The 15,405-nt window shown below is 49.2% G+C and overlaps 1 protein-coding gene across 1 annotated transcript in view; it reads right to left on the reverse strand.

Moving 5' to 3' along the window:
* The window catches only part of CBL (Cbl proto-oncogene), a 34,255-nt gene extending 20,222 nt beyond the window's left edge, over positions 1-14,033 (reverse strand). The window contains exons 1-2 of the mRNA XM_048968428.1: positions 13,730-14,033; positions 8,913-9,160 (exon numbers count right to left, since the gene is read on the reverse strand). Coding sequence (XP_048824385.1) covers positions 8,913-9,160; positions 13,730-13,876 — 395 coding nt within the window. The 5' untranslated portion in view covers positions 13,877-14,033. The remainder of the gene's footprint in view (positions 1-8,912; positions 9,161-13,729) is intronic.
* Between the last annotated feature and the right edge of the window lie 1,372 nt (positions 14,034-15,405).

Below are 15,405 nucleotides of genomic sequence, written 5' to 3' on the forward strand. Positions count from 1 at the left end.
TTCACCCACAAAACGTGGCAATGCTTTCAAAGAACATTTAAGCAATTTAGGTCATAAAATCTCAAATCTTTTTGGCCGCAGACCTGCAGGGTTCCTTCCGTGTTTCTTAGAGACGAGCAGGGCCCCTACCAAGCTGCTGGGAGGACACAAAGGCTGCTACCAAGTGCTGTCCCAGAGCTCCACCACAGCTTGGCACCTAAATCCCACAGGCCATCAGAGGAACTTCAGCACCTGCCACAGGCATCTGTCAAAACCTCACCCAGGGAGCACAGGCCACATCAATGGGCTCTCCTGGCTGCTTGCAACGAGCTGAAGGCAACACCTGCATCAGCTTCTGAAGAACTGCAGCACATCTCTGCGCAGCAGTTGGGTCTGGAGGCAGAGCAGCAGCTCCCTTGGGGTGGGATCTCCTGTTCCCCGCGAGCAGCTTCACACACACGTGCAAAGCTTGCAAGCACAGAATCAACCACACACACAAACAACGAAAGCGTGGAAACCCAACACACTTTTCCACTCGATGCAGTGACCAAACACATTGCTGAGAAACACCTGCAGCGTTAGCACGGGGCCATTAACAGGCAGCAACAAAGCAGCAACACCGACAGGGCTTCCTCAGCTGCGGTTACACCCTGAGCATCGTGCCGCCTTCACAGAACAAGGGCTGCAGCGACGTCGGTGTGCAGCAGTGCCTTTGGGGAGGCTGTGACCGCCCTGCAGGCTGCTGGCTGTGCAGGCTCCGTCCCTGCGTCCCCCAGCGCTGCGGTCGCTGCTTCCTTCCTGCTCGGCTCCACGCATTGCAGCGGAAGCCCGGAGGTCAGCCGGGCACTTCCAGGCACACCAGGGCTGCTCCCTCCCCCAGAGCCCGAGCAGAGCTCTCTCCTCCAGTTTCCTGTTTGCTGGACAAAGCGTTTTTCCTCCGTACAGGCTCGGTCTTGCAAAGCCATTAACAGCAGAGGACCGCTCTAATCTCAGCGTTGCCTCTTGCTGCTGCAGCGATGCAATTAGTTCAATTAATCCACGTTACAATCGCACAGCACCTCGTGGGCTCGGGACTACATCAGCCTTACCTCAAGGCAACGTGAAGGCAGCGCTGCCTCTTCCACCGGCGCCAGCCAGAGGTTTGTCATTGCCTTCCAACATCTCTCAGCTACTTCTCAGCAAACCGACGGGCACGGGATGATCCTGCTCCTCCTCCACTGGCTCAGTACTGCACCAACATGCCCTGATGCAGCACTAGGGCTGCAAAGCTACTCCGTGCAAAGCGTGCTGCACGCAGCGCTGTGCAGAGCTGCCGTGAGACAGGCAACTACAAAACGCTCCAATTGTTTAGAAGTTATGGTGTGCATTCTTATCTAAGGCAATTTCCAGAGGGATTTTCTATTTGCACTCCTGCTGATGTGAGCAGGGGTTCTGCATAAGCAGTGCTCAGCATTTTTAGGTACAGGCTGCTTTTAGCAAAGATTCAAGGGAAGAGGACAGCCACCCCTTCACCTCAGCCCTGAAACAGAATTCAATGCTGTTATTTCATAAAGAACAGCAGCAAGCTGAGCTCAGTTATAAATCAATGATGAAAACCAAGAGGGTAATAAACTCAAATCAGAGCACCTAAGTCTCAGTAAAACCATCCTACTCAAAACTGAAGATAAGGCTCTCTATATGCAAACTTGGCTGTTTGAAGGGGCCCGACCCGAAACACAAAATGCAATCTCAGTCCATGGAAAAATGACAAATGTCTGGTGAGTGTTTTTTAAGAAAGCAAAGCACGCTTATTTAGTCTGATGGAAAGTTAAGGAAAGAAAGCATCAGAGAGGATGTGGGAGTGTCTGACAGCTAACACTAATCCATTGACTGCAAGTCAGGGCTCCTAAGGGAGATGATGCACTTTCTGATTGTGTTTCCCCAGAACTAACACACGCACCTAGGGCAGCTCCCACACACAGCTCCCTTTCTTTAGAAATTCTGCATCACTGTGGTGGCCTGGAAAGGAGATGATTGCTCAAAGTGAAGTAAAGCACTCTGATGGCTGCACTGTTCCTTGCTGCTGCTGCTGGAAAAAAAACAAAGTACATTTTTACAATCAACTCAAGGTCCGATTTGACCCATAGCACTGCAGCTGTAGGGCTGCACCCCAAGGGAGAGGCCACACAGAGCTGCCAGCACACTGTGATTATTTCAGCAACAGAGCAATTAATGGTTGTTTTTCTGTAATCACGTGCTACTGACCCTGCTGCTGATGGACAAGGCTTCCTTCAGGACTTGGATATGCTTCAGGTTGCCCAAGGAGGCTGTGGATGCCCCATCCCTGCAGGCATTCAAGGCCAGGCTGGATGTGGCTCTGGGCAGCCTGGGCTGCTGGTTGGTGACCTGCACACAGCAGGGGGTTGGAACTGGATGAGCATTGTGCCCCTTTGCAACCCAGGGCATTCTATGATTCTTCTGTGATTCTGAATATGAGATCATATTGGACTTTCTAGAGGCAAAAAATCCCAGTGATTTACCTTATTTTACAGGCAAGGCAGCTGAAGCACAGGCAGTGCTGGAAACTAGAATGGAGGATCTAAAATCCTTCATCACATGCTCATTAAGGAAGAATACTGTCCATTAAGTGCTGCTGCAAGGAATTACAGCTATGGAAATCCAAGTTTCCTACTCTCTCATTCCTGAAGTCAGTGTGTAGTTACATGCAGGATGACACTCATCAGACAGGGTTTGTACCCATGTGGATAAATGGAAGCACAAGCTTCAGGCCTTAGGAAAATAATGAAACCACAGCTCTCAAGGTCCTGCAAACAGCCAGATAGGAAAAAAAAAACTACAACTACTTTATATATGTAAGAGTTTGAATAAGTCAGCCTGTTTTAACTCACCAATAAGTCAAACTCACGTTTCAGAAACCACAAAGGCACGAGGTTATCGTGTAACAGATGCATTTCAGCTGTTAGCAGCTATGCACCAACCAGCAGCAGCTCCAGCCCATTTGGGCAGCTAGGTGGCTGCACCTGGTCCCAGAAGGAACAACTGCACCAGGTTCTCATCTTCGTGTCAGCACAAAGCACCATGCGCAACCAGCAGCAAGTGGGAATGCTGGAGGTGCTCCCGAGCTGACTTTCATAACTCAAACAGCTTCAGAGCCCTTTATGCACAGTGATCAGCTTTAAAAATAGCTACAACGGAACTACTTTCAACAAAACTTGCAACACAGGAAGTGAATGAAATTCCACTTAACTATTGCTAGTTCAACAGAAGTCACCTTCTGCAGCAGCACTGAGCCCTGACCTGCAAAACACACAGCCAGCAGCATGCAGGCATCTCCCAGCAGGGAATTCACTGCTTTTTTCACACTGCTAAAACCACCTCGGTTTTGTGGAGGTGCTTGTCTGGGAAAAAGGAAGCAAGCAACACGCTTATCGTGACTTGTTTGTACAGGTTTCACTTCCAACTCGCTTTTTTGGTTTAAATGGGTGCAGGCTTTGCTGTTTCGTTCTTTATAGAGCTACAAAAACAGCTGATCCATCCTGCAGTTCTGAGGCTTCCCTCACTAAACCCACGGTGCTGAAGGTGCTGTGACCTGAGCAAGCGGAGCTGCTGTCACTGCTGCCCTTCAGCCCTGCAAAGCTCCGTGCAATGCAATGCTGCTTGCAGCACAGCCCCAACTACGGCCCTCTTCAAAGCCATTGAGACCCCAAACACAAAAGCCTGGCCCTGTGCATGCAAGCTGAGCACCCAACCAACACAGCCCAGTTGCCAAGAAGCAGAATCACACTTGGCCAGCATCAGAACCCTCCACATTTTAGGTGGTCACCCCTCCTGACTAAACTGCAGGACCACCATCCACCCAGGGAGCGCACAGAGCTGGCCTTGCATAAAGCTCTACACTTTCACAGACTCTGAGAAGAATAAAAGTTTACTTCCCCATTGTGCAATAAGCTGGAAGGTTATTGCAGACCATTATTATACCTTGGCCCATAAACAGATTTTCAAGACAGCGGTACAAATTCTGACCAAAAGAAAATGAAAATGAATGCAAGCTTATGCCAATGATATGAAGCCTGATCTGAGTTCCATAATTACCACCTCAACTAGCAGTTTAAAGCAGAGTTAAAGAGAAATAATTCACATTCCTCTCCCCAACAACATTTAAATGATAATGAATTTCTCCTTGGGTAATAAGCAGTTAGTTAGCGCTCATATGCTGGAGCCTGGCAAGGAAACCTTTCTTGTGGGCAGCTTTGGAGCCTGCTCTTTTCTTTAAGATGTTCTAATTTAAATGCAGATGTAGGCTTCACACTAGTGGGTTTTGTTTAAAAATAAAAAATACAAGTCTTTGCTGTGTTGGAAGGAAGCAGCAGCAGGAGGAGCAGCTCGCAGTGTGTGCGTGTGGGTGTGCAAGCACTCCCAAATACGTGATCAGAGCAGAACCTCCTCCGGAGGGCTCTCCTGGGTCATGGCATTGCACCAATGCTTTCCGAATTGTTACATTCCAATCCTTTTTCCAAGTCATTCTTCACGCATTTCCTTCCCCTTGAGGGACACACACACGGTCGTTTGGAGTACACATTAAATCCCCGGTAGCTTTTTCCTGTGTAAATCAGCCTCCAGGACTGGAGCTGGAGAAGAATACGAAATCCTGCTGAGCCAGCATCCCTTCTGTCAGGAAGACAACAGTTAAACACAGACAGCTTCCCAAAACTTCCCTTGTTACAGGCAGGGTTTGTGCCACTCCCTGTCCAAGTTCATTTTCTCTTCTACAAACGCATTAATTTTGCTAACTGCTTATTGGAGCGTGCAAGCCCAGCTTGCAAAATCATTCCTGCTATTTCCTAAATAATCAGTCGATATCCTGAGTAATTACTTCTCCCTTCACCTGCCCCCACGCACTGACTCAATTCTCACGTGGAAACGTTCACAATGGTCTCATTTTCTTCAGGAAACAACTTATCTGAGTTTCCCCTTAGGGCAGACACTCTCACATATTCAGTAAAGCTGATTCATGACTGAAAATGGGACTCTTTGCCCTAATTTCTCCTCTCCCAAGTAAGAGAGGCTTCCCACTACAGGTCCTTTGTGTGTCGACTTGTTGGGTATCCTGTGCAGATACTGCTTTGGCTGTATAGCAGACAAGCTTCACTTCTGGGTGGTTTGCTTCCTCATTTTTACCAAGTCTTAAATACCTTCTGTGTCACGAAGCACTGGGATCTATGAAGAATACAAGCCAGCAGTTCCAGAAATGCTTGCATCCTCAACAGCGCTGCTGGTTCCACACACCTCCAGCACACCAAATAATATCAAGAATGATAGATCAGCTCCCGAAATACTATTTGACCCCGATACCAAACCCTGCAATGTTAACTTTGTAGCCCAGCAGATTCTCACATACCAATTTTAGAGCCCATTTAGCAAGGGCAACCACAACGAGCAGCCAAATTCAGTGCTCAGAGTAACCCTGCACCTCTGCTAAATAAGAAAACCTACTTAGAAGTCACCACACTGAAGCATATCTACGTGCCTACTCAGTCTATAAGCAGAAACAAGAAGTTACCACGCATACTCAGATAGTCAGGAAGTGCAACACAGCACCCTTAACAGTGCTGATTTTTAAATAGAAACGCAAGTGACCTAAAGCAGAATTTAAATAGTTATCTTCCAAGCTCTACTAATAAAATAAACAAGCAAGTTCCCCTTGCAGCAACTGCAGGATGGGTTTGTGGAAGTTGGTACCAGCGTCAGCTGAATGACTACAGCCAACCACGCTGCCCAAGGACAGAAAGGAAGCCTTGAGGGCTGACAGCAGTGTGTGAACCACGAGGACCGTTGAGGTATGACACAGGAGAGCGTTTAACAGCTCCACCATAGCAGCTGGACTAAAACTGAAGGAACAAAGACTCACCCACATCCGTAGTACAGCGGGTGAGCATGCGAGGCTGTCCTAGCCCTGCTCTTGGTGTGTTATTCTGACTTTCAAACAAGGTTTGTGTTGTGCTGTGCATAAACACACCTTCCGATGTCCAAACGCAACCTTATTTCTGCTTGTGGATTTTAAACTAAGCCTGCCTTACAGCAAACCCCAGCAGCATCCGTGCTGTGCTCCCCTGCAGCTTGCTCAGAACATGCACACACTGCAGTGCTGCAGAGCACTGGCATTGCCTGCCACACATCTTGCAGCTCTGAGAGGCGTGTAATGCAGCACAGGCAGCCACAAAACACGATGGTCCTTGCAGCTCTGCCCCGGTTCTGCCTCGGCCCAGTGCAGAAGAGTCTGTGAAAAGCATGAGCAAAGGCACAAAGGGATTTAGAAATAAGAAAAACAGCTTTGGTTGCTTTGATGCTCAAGTCTGAAGACAAATCTGCTCCCACAGCCTCAGACACTTTGGGCATTTCTAATGGCTGACACGTTTGCTAGCAGCAAACACCTGCAAGGTTTGCACGCTACTTATGCAAATGTCACAACAGTGCATTTGCTTTACATCAAGAGATTCTGGGGGGAGGAAAACAACGGCTACACAACAGGAAACAAACCGAATGCTAAATCTGGAAGACAGGAAGAAAAGAAGCTTCAAGGACAACAGAAAAAAAAAAAGCTAGAAAAAGTCAAGAAAAAGTGATTATTCGGTACACCAAATGAGATTTCTAAAGGCATGTTTTCAAAACACTGTAGACAAACATTAGCTTACATAAGATCAAGACAGATTTTTTATATATACATACATATGCACACACGCACTGCCATGAGTGTGCTTGCAATGAATACCAGATTCGAGTTATATTTGTTTGCTCTGCAGGATGCTGACAAGCTTCCAGAAAGTTTCTCCCACGCTTTGGATATTTGAACTCATTCATGCTTACAGACATAAAAAAAAAAACAAAACCAGAAAAAAAACCACACCACTTTTGTCTTCAACTCCTAACAAGGTAAGAACATCTTACCTTCTAAATCAAAAGGTGCATCGATGGCAACGTTTCTTTTAAGTCAATTGAAGAAGAAACAAATGAACAGCATTCAGTTATCAGCTTCCCAAAGGCTGCACAGATGCTGGAAGTGCAGCAATTAGCAGATTCCCTATAGCTGAACCAGCAGCAGCATGCTTTGGGCAGAGCTCTCTCTTGAACTGGTGCATGGTTTACATGCACACCCTCTTTCTTCTCTACAACAAATTAGAGAATTGAGAAGGTTACCACTCTTGTTACCAGCCCCAGGATAAGCCTATTTTGCCCTCTGTGCCAAAACAGTAACTGCTGCTTCCTGGGCTGAGCACGAAGCAGGAGATGCCATGACACCAGCTGGGATGCGATTCTGCTCTCACTCTTAAGTCTATAAGTCTCACTGCAGTTGCTTCTCTGGTAAATTGCTTATTTATGAATGGCACAATTAGCAAATCACCAGAGACTCCTGTCACCTCTGCTGGAATCCTCTTTGAGTTCATTCATTCGCATCCTCCTGCTCCTTTTACCAATTTGTTTGAGTGCAGATGGAACGAGGAGCTTTTCCGGGATGCTTAACACTGCAAAAACATTTCTCTGCTTCCCTCTGAAATACCAAGGGACAGGAAGGGAGAGGTTGAACCTACTATTGACACGGCTATCCTCCATTTGCTCATCAGATGTTCCACACTGACGACAGGCGGATCACAACGCACGCACAGCTAACCAGAACAAGCATCACATAAACCCTGAAGGGTTTCACATACCCTCAGGTGTTTCTGGAGGCAACTGTGAACGTTCTAGAAAACAACATCACCTGTATTACGTGGCAGCAACATACGAACCATAAGCAATAACTTCTACTTTAGATATTTCAGGAGCAACCTGTTGCACTGTAAAGTCACCATCTCCAATGGTCATCCATCTGTCACCAGGTCAAAGAACAATCCACTCAAATAAGCAGGAGACTCAGGGCTCAGTTGCTGTGGGTTTACACAGAAAATTAAACTTCTTCTAAAGGAGACCATCAGACCACATGAAGATGCCATATTCACACTCTCAAGCCCCGTCTCCAGCAAGGTAACTGCAAGTCTCATCTGATAAAGCAATGCTAAAGAGCAACTCTAAAAGAGATCTTTATTTCTTAATTCATTCTTCATCACTGGCAATGAGAAATCAAACAGCATGATCAGCAGCTTCTGCAGCCACTCCAACAGACTTGCTGGAGTTCAGCATTATAGAATATGCTACAGAGTTCAATATATACCAGAAACATGTGCCAGCACTTCTCTTTTTTCTTCACCCCAAAGTAATTCAAGCAAGTAGTTGCCAGGGCGTTAACCACATATTCTCCCCAGAGCAATTACGTTCAGCTACTGGGTTGTTTCACTTTTTTTTTTTTCCACTGTTTCTTAATTCAGTGCCTGCTGCAAAAAGCTGAAATGACTTTTAAATGGCAAGTGCACGCTTTGTATGCCTCCGCCCATTACATCTTGCTGCCAGCAGTTGGACAAATGCATAAGATCAATGTTTCCCAAAGCTGTATTCTTCCCTTAAGTCACCCTAGCTCCCCTTAAAGCCAAATTGAGATGCAGCCTTTCAAGTACAGCACAGCGCTCCTCAGGATCCAGACAAAGCCCAAAGAGAACTGCTTTGCTACAGAACACAAAACATTCTTCTGTTTCCTAAAACTGCCAGAAAGGTTATTCTGAATCTTATCATCCTTTACGAAGGGAATAAGACCTTTTCACAGCACGCTTTATTGCTCACACGCACCGAATGAACCCGAACTGCACAACGAGGGCCACGCAGGCTCTGAACACACACCCTGCACTCTGATTTCATTAGAACCAAGTGTATTTTGCTTGAAACTCTACACTTAGCCTTAAATTTCATCAGTCTGTTCTCGTGTACAGACACGTCACCCAGCAGACATCACTTCACTAAAGCACATTAGGATCACGAATATCGGAATGCTTTTTTCCCCCCGTTACCTAGGCTGAGAGTTCTCCTCATACATCCGCTCTTTCCCCTCCTTGAAGAGGCTGATGGTCTGCTTGGTTTTCTTCATCAGGTTCTCCATGAACACACGGAAGTACTCGTTTTCTCCCAAGGTCTCCATCTTCCCCTCGTAACGTGACAGGATGGTCCGGAGGTGCTGGTAGGTGTCGGGCAGCAGGTCCAGGATGTAGGGTGGGCTGTTCTTCAGGGCCAGCTTGGGGTTCTGGCACAGGCGTACCACCTGTGGATCATCAACAACAGCCATTTTTAGAACTTAAAACTAGCAAGCAAGCCATCAGTCACTTGCAGACCATCCCGTGTTACTTACAAACCACATTTCTTCTGTTCAGACAGGGAGCCCAGCCACTGGGCAAGCCTAGAGACCAAAGCACAGCAGGATGCAAGCTGAACTTACTACAGGTTTTCACTATATATACCAATGTCTTGTGATAATAAGTTTGTGATGGGGGAGAATAAAAGAAGGCTCTCTGCCACCTACTGCTGCCAACGTTATCTGTTGTCTAGAATGAGAGAAGGGAAGGGAGAAAGAATGGCAAAATGGCAATTGGAAAAATTACCAGTGTGCTGTCAGTTGTAAGAACCACAACTGCTATTCTGTTCCACTGTTTTGAGCCCAGTTTCAGAACTGGGAGAACTGAGAAAGCAGCTCGTACAGCCTTACTCCTGCCCTGCTAGATAACCGCTTCCAGCTTCAGCCTCTTCCATCAGATGCAAGCAGAAAAGCAGCACAAAATAAAGCTATTTAAAGCTCTTTGCTAAAGTGCAAGTTATCTGACAGCCTAATACCAATGCACACTAATGAGGTCTATTAATGACAGCCACGTGCACGATGTCCTCATGCAGACAACACCTCCACAAAGCCTTGAGAAATCACAATGGCTTGAGTTGGAAGGGACCTTAAAGATCACCTAGAAAGCTTCCTGAGCGATCTGCTGGTTCCCTGCTTCCCTTAAGCACCTCAGCACTGCTGTAAAACAAATAAATTCAGGCTGAAACAAAGCTTTAGCTTTTCACTTTGCCATTGAGGGCTGTAAAAAGGAACCCTGAAGGGTTAAGAGCCATCTCTACTGCCAGCTGACTTACAGCAGAGCCTCCAATGCGAGCTGACTGAGAAGGACTGTGTCACTGAAGAGATGGGCACCCTGTATATTAACAAACAAACAGAAAAATCCGACTGACATTTAGAGAACTGCTTGCCTAGAAAACCTTTCCTGAGAGGAGATGGAAATTAAAGCACCAAAATGGCCCCTGTGTGTGTTAGGAATCCTCAACCAGCAACGGGTGGTCACGCAGCTGACTTAGCCAATTGATTTGGATGCTTCAATTGCTGCTTCCTTGGAGCCTGTGAACACTACAACGAACCACATCAACAAACTGAGTCAACACATTTGTCCCCTGGATAAAACCAGCTTCACTGCAGAGCACGGGCAGATCCTAAATATACTCCAAAATCGCAGCAAAATCGCTTCCTCCATAGAAACTGTTTTCTTACACAGTGGCTTAAAAACTTAACAAAAGCAGTTCTTATGAGGAAGCCACATTAAATAGGCACACAGGTCTGAGTATGCCCTTCTCTCAGTCATCTATAATAGAGAACAGTTGGAAAACACCCAGCCACAGAAGCAGACCCTGTGAGTCAGTACTGCACCAACTTCAGCGGCGATTCCAACACGTCCATGCAGAAGTCCTGCAAAGCACAGTTCCCACAGGATGCCCCACAAAACATCCCTCTCACTTCACTGTGCTCTCCATTTTGCCATCCCATGTCCTATCCACAAGGAAGCTGGAGCCAGCCCATCTGCTAGGGGCACTGACCTGCTGCCTGATGGCAGAAAGGCTCCAGCACAGACACCTCTGCTCTATGCCATGGGCTGGGGATGCACTGCAGAGCTGCCCAGCCCCTGGAACCACTGCACCATGGCACAGTTCACCAGCACTGCTCAGAAACGCTACGACTCTTTCCTTAAGAGCAAGTTCTGTTGAAATGACATCTCACCTTGAGACAGCAGTACAAGAAAAGCTACTCAGACTCTTCTTATCTCCTGCTGTGTTTGTACCTGGCTCTGCTACTTGCAAGGAAGGTGACCTACAGAGGCATTTCTCAGTATCAGCTTCAGAAGTAACATCAGCACGCTGCTCTGAGTTACCTCTAAGCTCATCTTCCTCTGCCAGGTTTCACTGCTCCACACTGCACCCCTTAAACCTTGCTTCAGGACCACAATAGCAATCCCTGAAGTGCATCCAGGTGGTCTGCATCAGCTGCTGCCCCTCCACATCTGGAAGAAGCCATTCCCAATTACAGCTGTTCATGTAAAAAACCAAGAGCTGATTTCACCAGCCAACACACTGTATGTTTTCTTACACAGAGCACTGCTTTATTTGCTGAAGACAGTGATAAGATGAGCAAGCCTGATAAAAACAAATGAAAAGCAGTTCCTCCCACTTGAACCAATCTATACACCAGGTTCGAGATGCTGCAAGGAAGTGACTGCACTGCTTACTGTGCTGTTTGTGCAGGCTCACAAGATGCCTGACAACATACCCATCCTCAGAAGGGCGCTGATATTTCAGAGATAAATGCACAGATATCACCCAGCTGAGTGCAGGTGTGCATCCTTCTGCACGGCCACGACAGCGACGCAGAGGGCTGTGCTGTGTGTTAAGAGTGCAATCAGGGCAACAATTAGAACTTGAAGTTAAAGAATCTGAAAGGCAGGAATACATCAGGCAGCTTATGGAGAACATTACGGGGAAAGTATTTGGACAAGAATCAACTTGCATAGGAAATTCATCAGTCACATCCAGAAGCAGAGATGCACGATTGCTTTGACAACCCCTGTTCATTATGCAGGCTGAGGAATCAGGCCATGAACGCACTGTATGTACAGCACACATCTCTGCAAGGAAAACATCATCTATTAAACATGCACACAAGTTGTTTTTTCTTCATTTGCACCTGTACCTTCATTTAATTGGCCCAGAAAACTAACCCACTTTCAATAGCTCCCACGCACCCCTTCTCACCACTGGATCCACAACCACTGTATGAAGGCCTGGCAATTTCATACACAGATTTGCAACTCTCAGTGTGCATTTACACAACTAAAGCTAATTGAAATCAGAGAGGCTTTTCAATGTCAGATCTCCCTCCTGCTCCCATCACACTGCACAACAAGCTGTCTAAGACTCAAAAAAATTAAGCCTAGAGCCAGAGCTTTCAGGTGTTGCTTAGGAGCAAAATTGGGAAGCCCAATTTAGCATTTCCTTTGACTTGGGGCAAACAACTGTACCTTTATCTTGGCTTTCCTGTTGGTGATTTCATGGTGGAGATGGGGGATAGCCAAGGATGGCTCTCATAGACCTGTAGTGAATGCATACCCGAAACAGCCTGCAACAATCCAAAACACCTAAGTGTCTGCAGGCCAGCCTTTTCCTTAGAGCAGCCCACCTCATCAGGGCAAACACAGACTGCCATTCACCTCTATATCACAGGAGCAAGGAGGAAGATTTGCATTCCTCCAAGTTGTGCCTGCAAGTTGAATTTATTCCCAACAGAATCACATTTCTGTGCTCATCTTCAAACCAGTCTTCCCACCTTAGCCCTTATACTTATGCCCTCAGTGTGCGTCAGAGGCAGCCACTGGCACTTCTCAAAAGACTTCACACTGGATCCCTGTCCCTCTCTGCAGAAGGTGATCAAAGCTCATCACAAACCCAGCAGGGTGCAACCATAAACCGTGCCTTTTGTGGAGCCAGCCAACGCAAAGTGATTTCCTGGCATGAGCATCATTTAATACGTCTTGAAGAAAGGCATCTACCCTGCCTTCCACAGCACCGACTGCAGGAGATTCAGACACTGTGTGCATCAACGCAATGGAAAAGAGAGAAAAGAGGTGAAATGCATAAACACGGGGGTAATGGGGTGAGGGAGGGAGATACACTGTGCTCCTGGGGAGGGTGACACTCTCCAGGGACCGCTGGGATCTTTGCATCGAGGCTGTGCTGCTCCTCAGGGCTGTCCTCCTGCCTTGAATCCAGCACAATCCACCACACACTGCAGTCTGCAGCACACCAAGCCTAACCTCAGCTCTCGACAGCAACAAGAATTATCACAATTGCAGGGAAAAACACATCAGATGTTTTTATTTCCTGCCCAACCACGATACCTATGTTTTTCACCCAGAGAGTGGTGATGCACTGGCACAGGTTGCCCAAGGAGGCTGTGGATGCCCCATCCTTGGAGGCATTCAAGGCCAGGCTGGATGTGGCTCTGGGCAGCCTGGGCTGCTGGTTGGTGACCCTGCACACAGCAGGGGTTGGAGTTGGATGATCATTTTCAACCCTGGCTGTTCTATGATTCCACGTTTGCTTACTGGGCCACCCTATACACACCACAAGAACCCACGACGTGCTGCTCACCAGGATCTCTCCCAGCGGCACACAGGGCCACAGATCCAGGCCGGGAGCTGCCGCCCTGCTGTGCCAATGGCCATTTCCTGCCGGCACGAAGGCCACACGAGGGGAATGCCCGACCCCAGCACCGAAACCTGGGACTGGGAGAAGTCCCCGTCCATTCCCACACCGCGAGGTTTGGGTGCTTATCGTTAGATCTGATTCTTTTTTTGCAAAGGCTTTTACACAGCATTTCGTGCTGTTCCAGCAGTGCAGCCCCAATCCCATCACATAGCAGCACAGCGCCGTACAGCCTCGCCCCATCGCGTCCCACAGCCCCCCCCGAGCCCGGCCGACCCCTCGAGTCCCCCCCGTGCCACCCCCGGTCCAGGCCCACCTTATCCATCAGCTTCCAGCACTTCTCCACCATCTTTTTATCCACGGCGCCGGGCTGATGCGGCCCGAGGTGGTGGTGATGCGGCTGGAAGGCGTCCTTCATCAGCCCGATCAGCCCGCCGGGGCCCTTCTTCAACGGAGCCGACATGAGGGCAGCGCGGGGGCGGCCGACCGAGAGCCCACAGCCGCCCCCACCCTGAGCGGCACCGGGCCGCGGCCCTGCGGGGCTGACGGCCGTGAGGAGCTCCGGGCCGAGCAGGGCCGGGCGGGCGGCGACAGAGCGAGCCGCGGGCGGTGGCGGCGGTGGCGGCGGCGGGGGGCGCCCGGCTCCAGCGCCGCTCCGCCCTCCGCCCCGGCCACGCCGCGCGCTGATTGGCGGGCCGTCCCCTCCGCGCGCCACGCTCCGCCCCCCCCTCCGGGGAGGAGCCGCTGCCCATTGGCTGGCGTCAGCGCCCAGTAGGAAGGAGGCGAGCGGAGGGCCGAGCGGCAGGACACGCCTCGTCCATTTGGAGCATGCGCAGAGCGGCAGGAGGGCGGCGCGGCGGCCATGTTTAGTGCGGGCGGGGTGGGGCGGTGTTGCCATGGGAACGGTGTTGCCCTCGGGCCGTTCCGCGCTGTTCTGCGGGTCTTGCACAGCAGACGATTTCCCCTTTCTAAAAACCAGCTTCCCTTTTCCCCAAATAAAGAACTGACAAGCGTTGAAAGCGGGAAGCAGGGCTGTCCTGTTCCGGCGCAGAGCTTCCCCATGTCTGTGTGCCCCCAGAACCCGCTATACCATCACCTTATAATTGCTTGTGTCTTTGTGCCGGCCAGGCCTGCAGCACAGCGACCGTAAGTGGGAAGGCTGTTGGCACAGGGCGCAGAAGGCCGTGGCCTCTGCTCCCTCCGTGGAAGCAGGACCAAAGTGAAGCAGATCTCTGGTGCCATCCTAAGGCATCCTAAGGTGGTGTTTGGTGGCATGGTGGCATCTCCCTCCGTAACAGGGCCAGCACTGCACCAGAGCGTGGGAGCAGGGAGAGCAGGGAGAGGAAAGCAGGCCATGCCATGTGCATGTCTGTATTTTGACTCAGCTGACAGCAGCAGGCCTTTGGAAATTACAGCGTGAGCCCGAAAGTGAGCTCAGTTCTGTTTCCGTGCCGCCTTCAGATCCTCTTTTCAGCTCCCTTTCCAGCCAGAACGCTTCCTCTGTGACAAGCAGGGCTGCTGCAAACCTGCGTCAGCATCACGGCGTGGGCTGCAAGGGGAAGAGAGACTGCAGTAATGCTTTGACACCCCTGGCCTGCAGGCTGCCAACCAGCTTGATGCAGGGCCCTGGATGAGCAGGGCGGTGTGAAGCAGCACCCAGCACCGGCTGGGAGCCCTGTGTCGAATGGTTCTAAAGCTCTCTGTCTTGATTTTACTGCCTTTCGTAGAGCTCAGTATATATTTCTGGGACAGGCAGCTCCTTGTCTGGCTTTAATTACCTGGGCAAATTTTCTTAAGGATTATATTGACCTCAAATATGTCAACGTTTATTGAGGCCGTGTTCCTGAGGCTTTTCCCATTAGATGTTAATGGATTCTGGCTAATAGTCAAGCCGGATTGACCACCGGAGGGTGCCCTGGCCAGCTCCAGGATACCACAAGTACCTGGGGAAAGGGATGGGGAGGGTTCCACTGGCTTTGCGGAGCCAAAGAG

This window comes from Lagopus muta, chromosome 22 (assembly GCF_023343835.1).
Source record: "Lagopus muta isolate bLagMut1 chromosome 22, bLagMut1 primary, whole genome shotgun sequence".
NCBI classification, from domain to species: Eukaryota; Metazoa; Chordata; class Aves; order Galliformes; family Phasianidae; genus Lagopus; species Lagopus muta.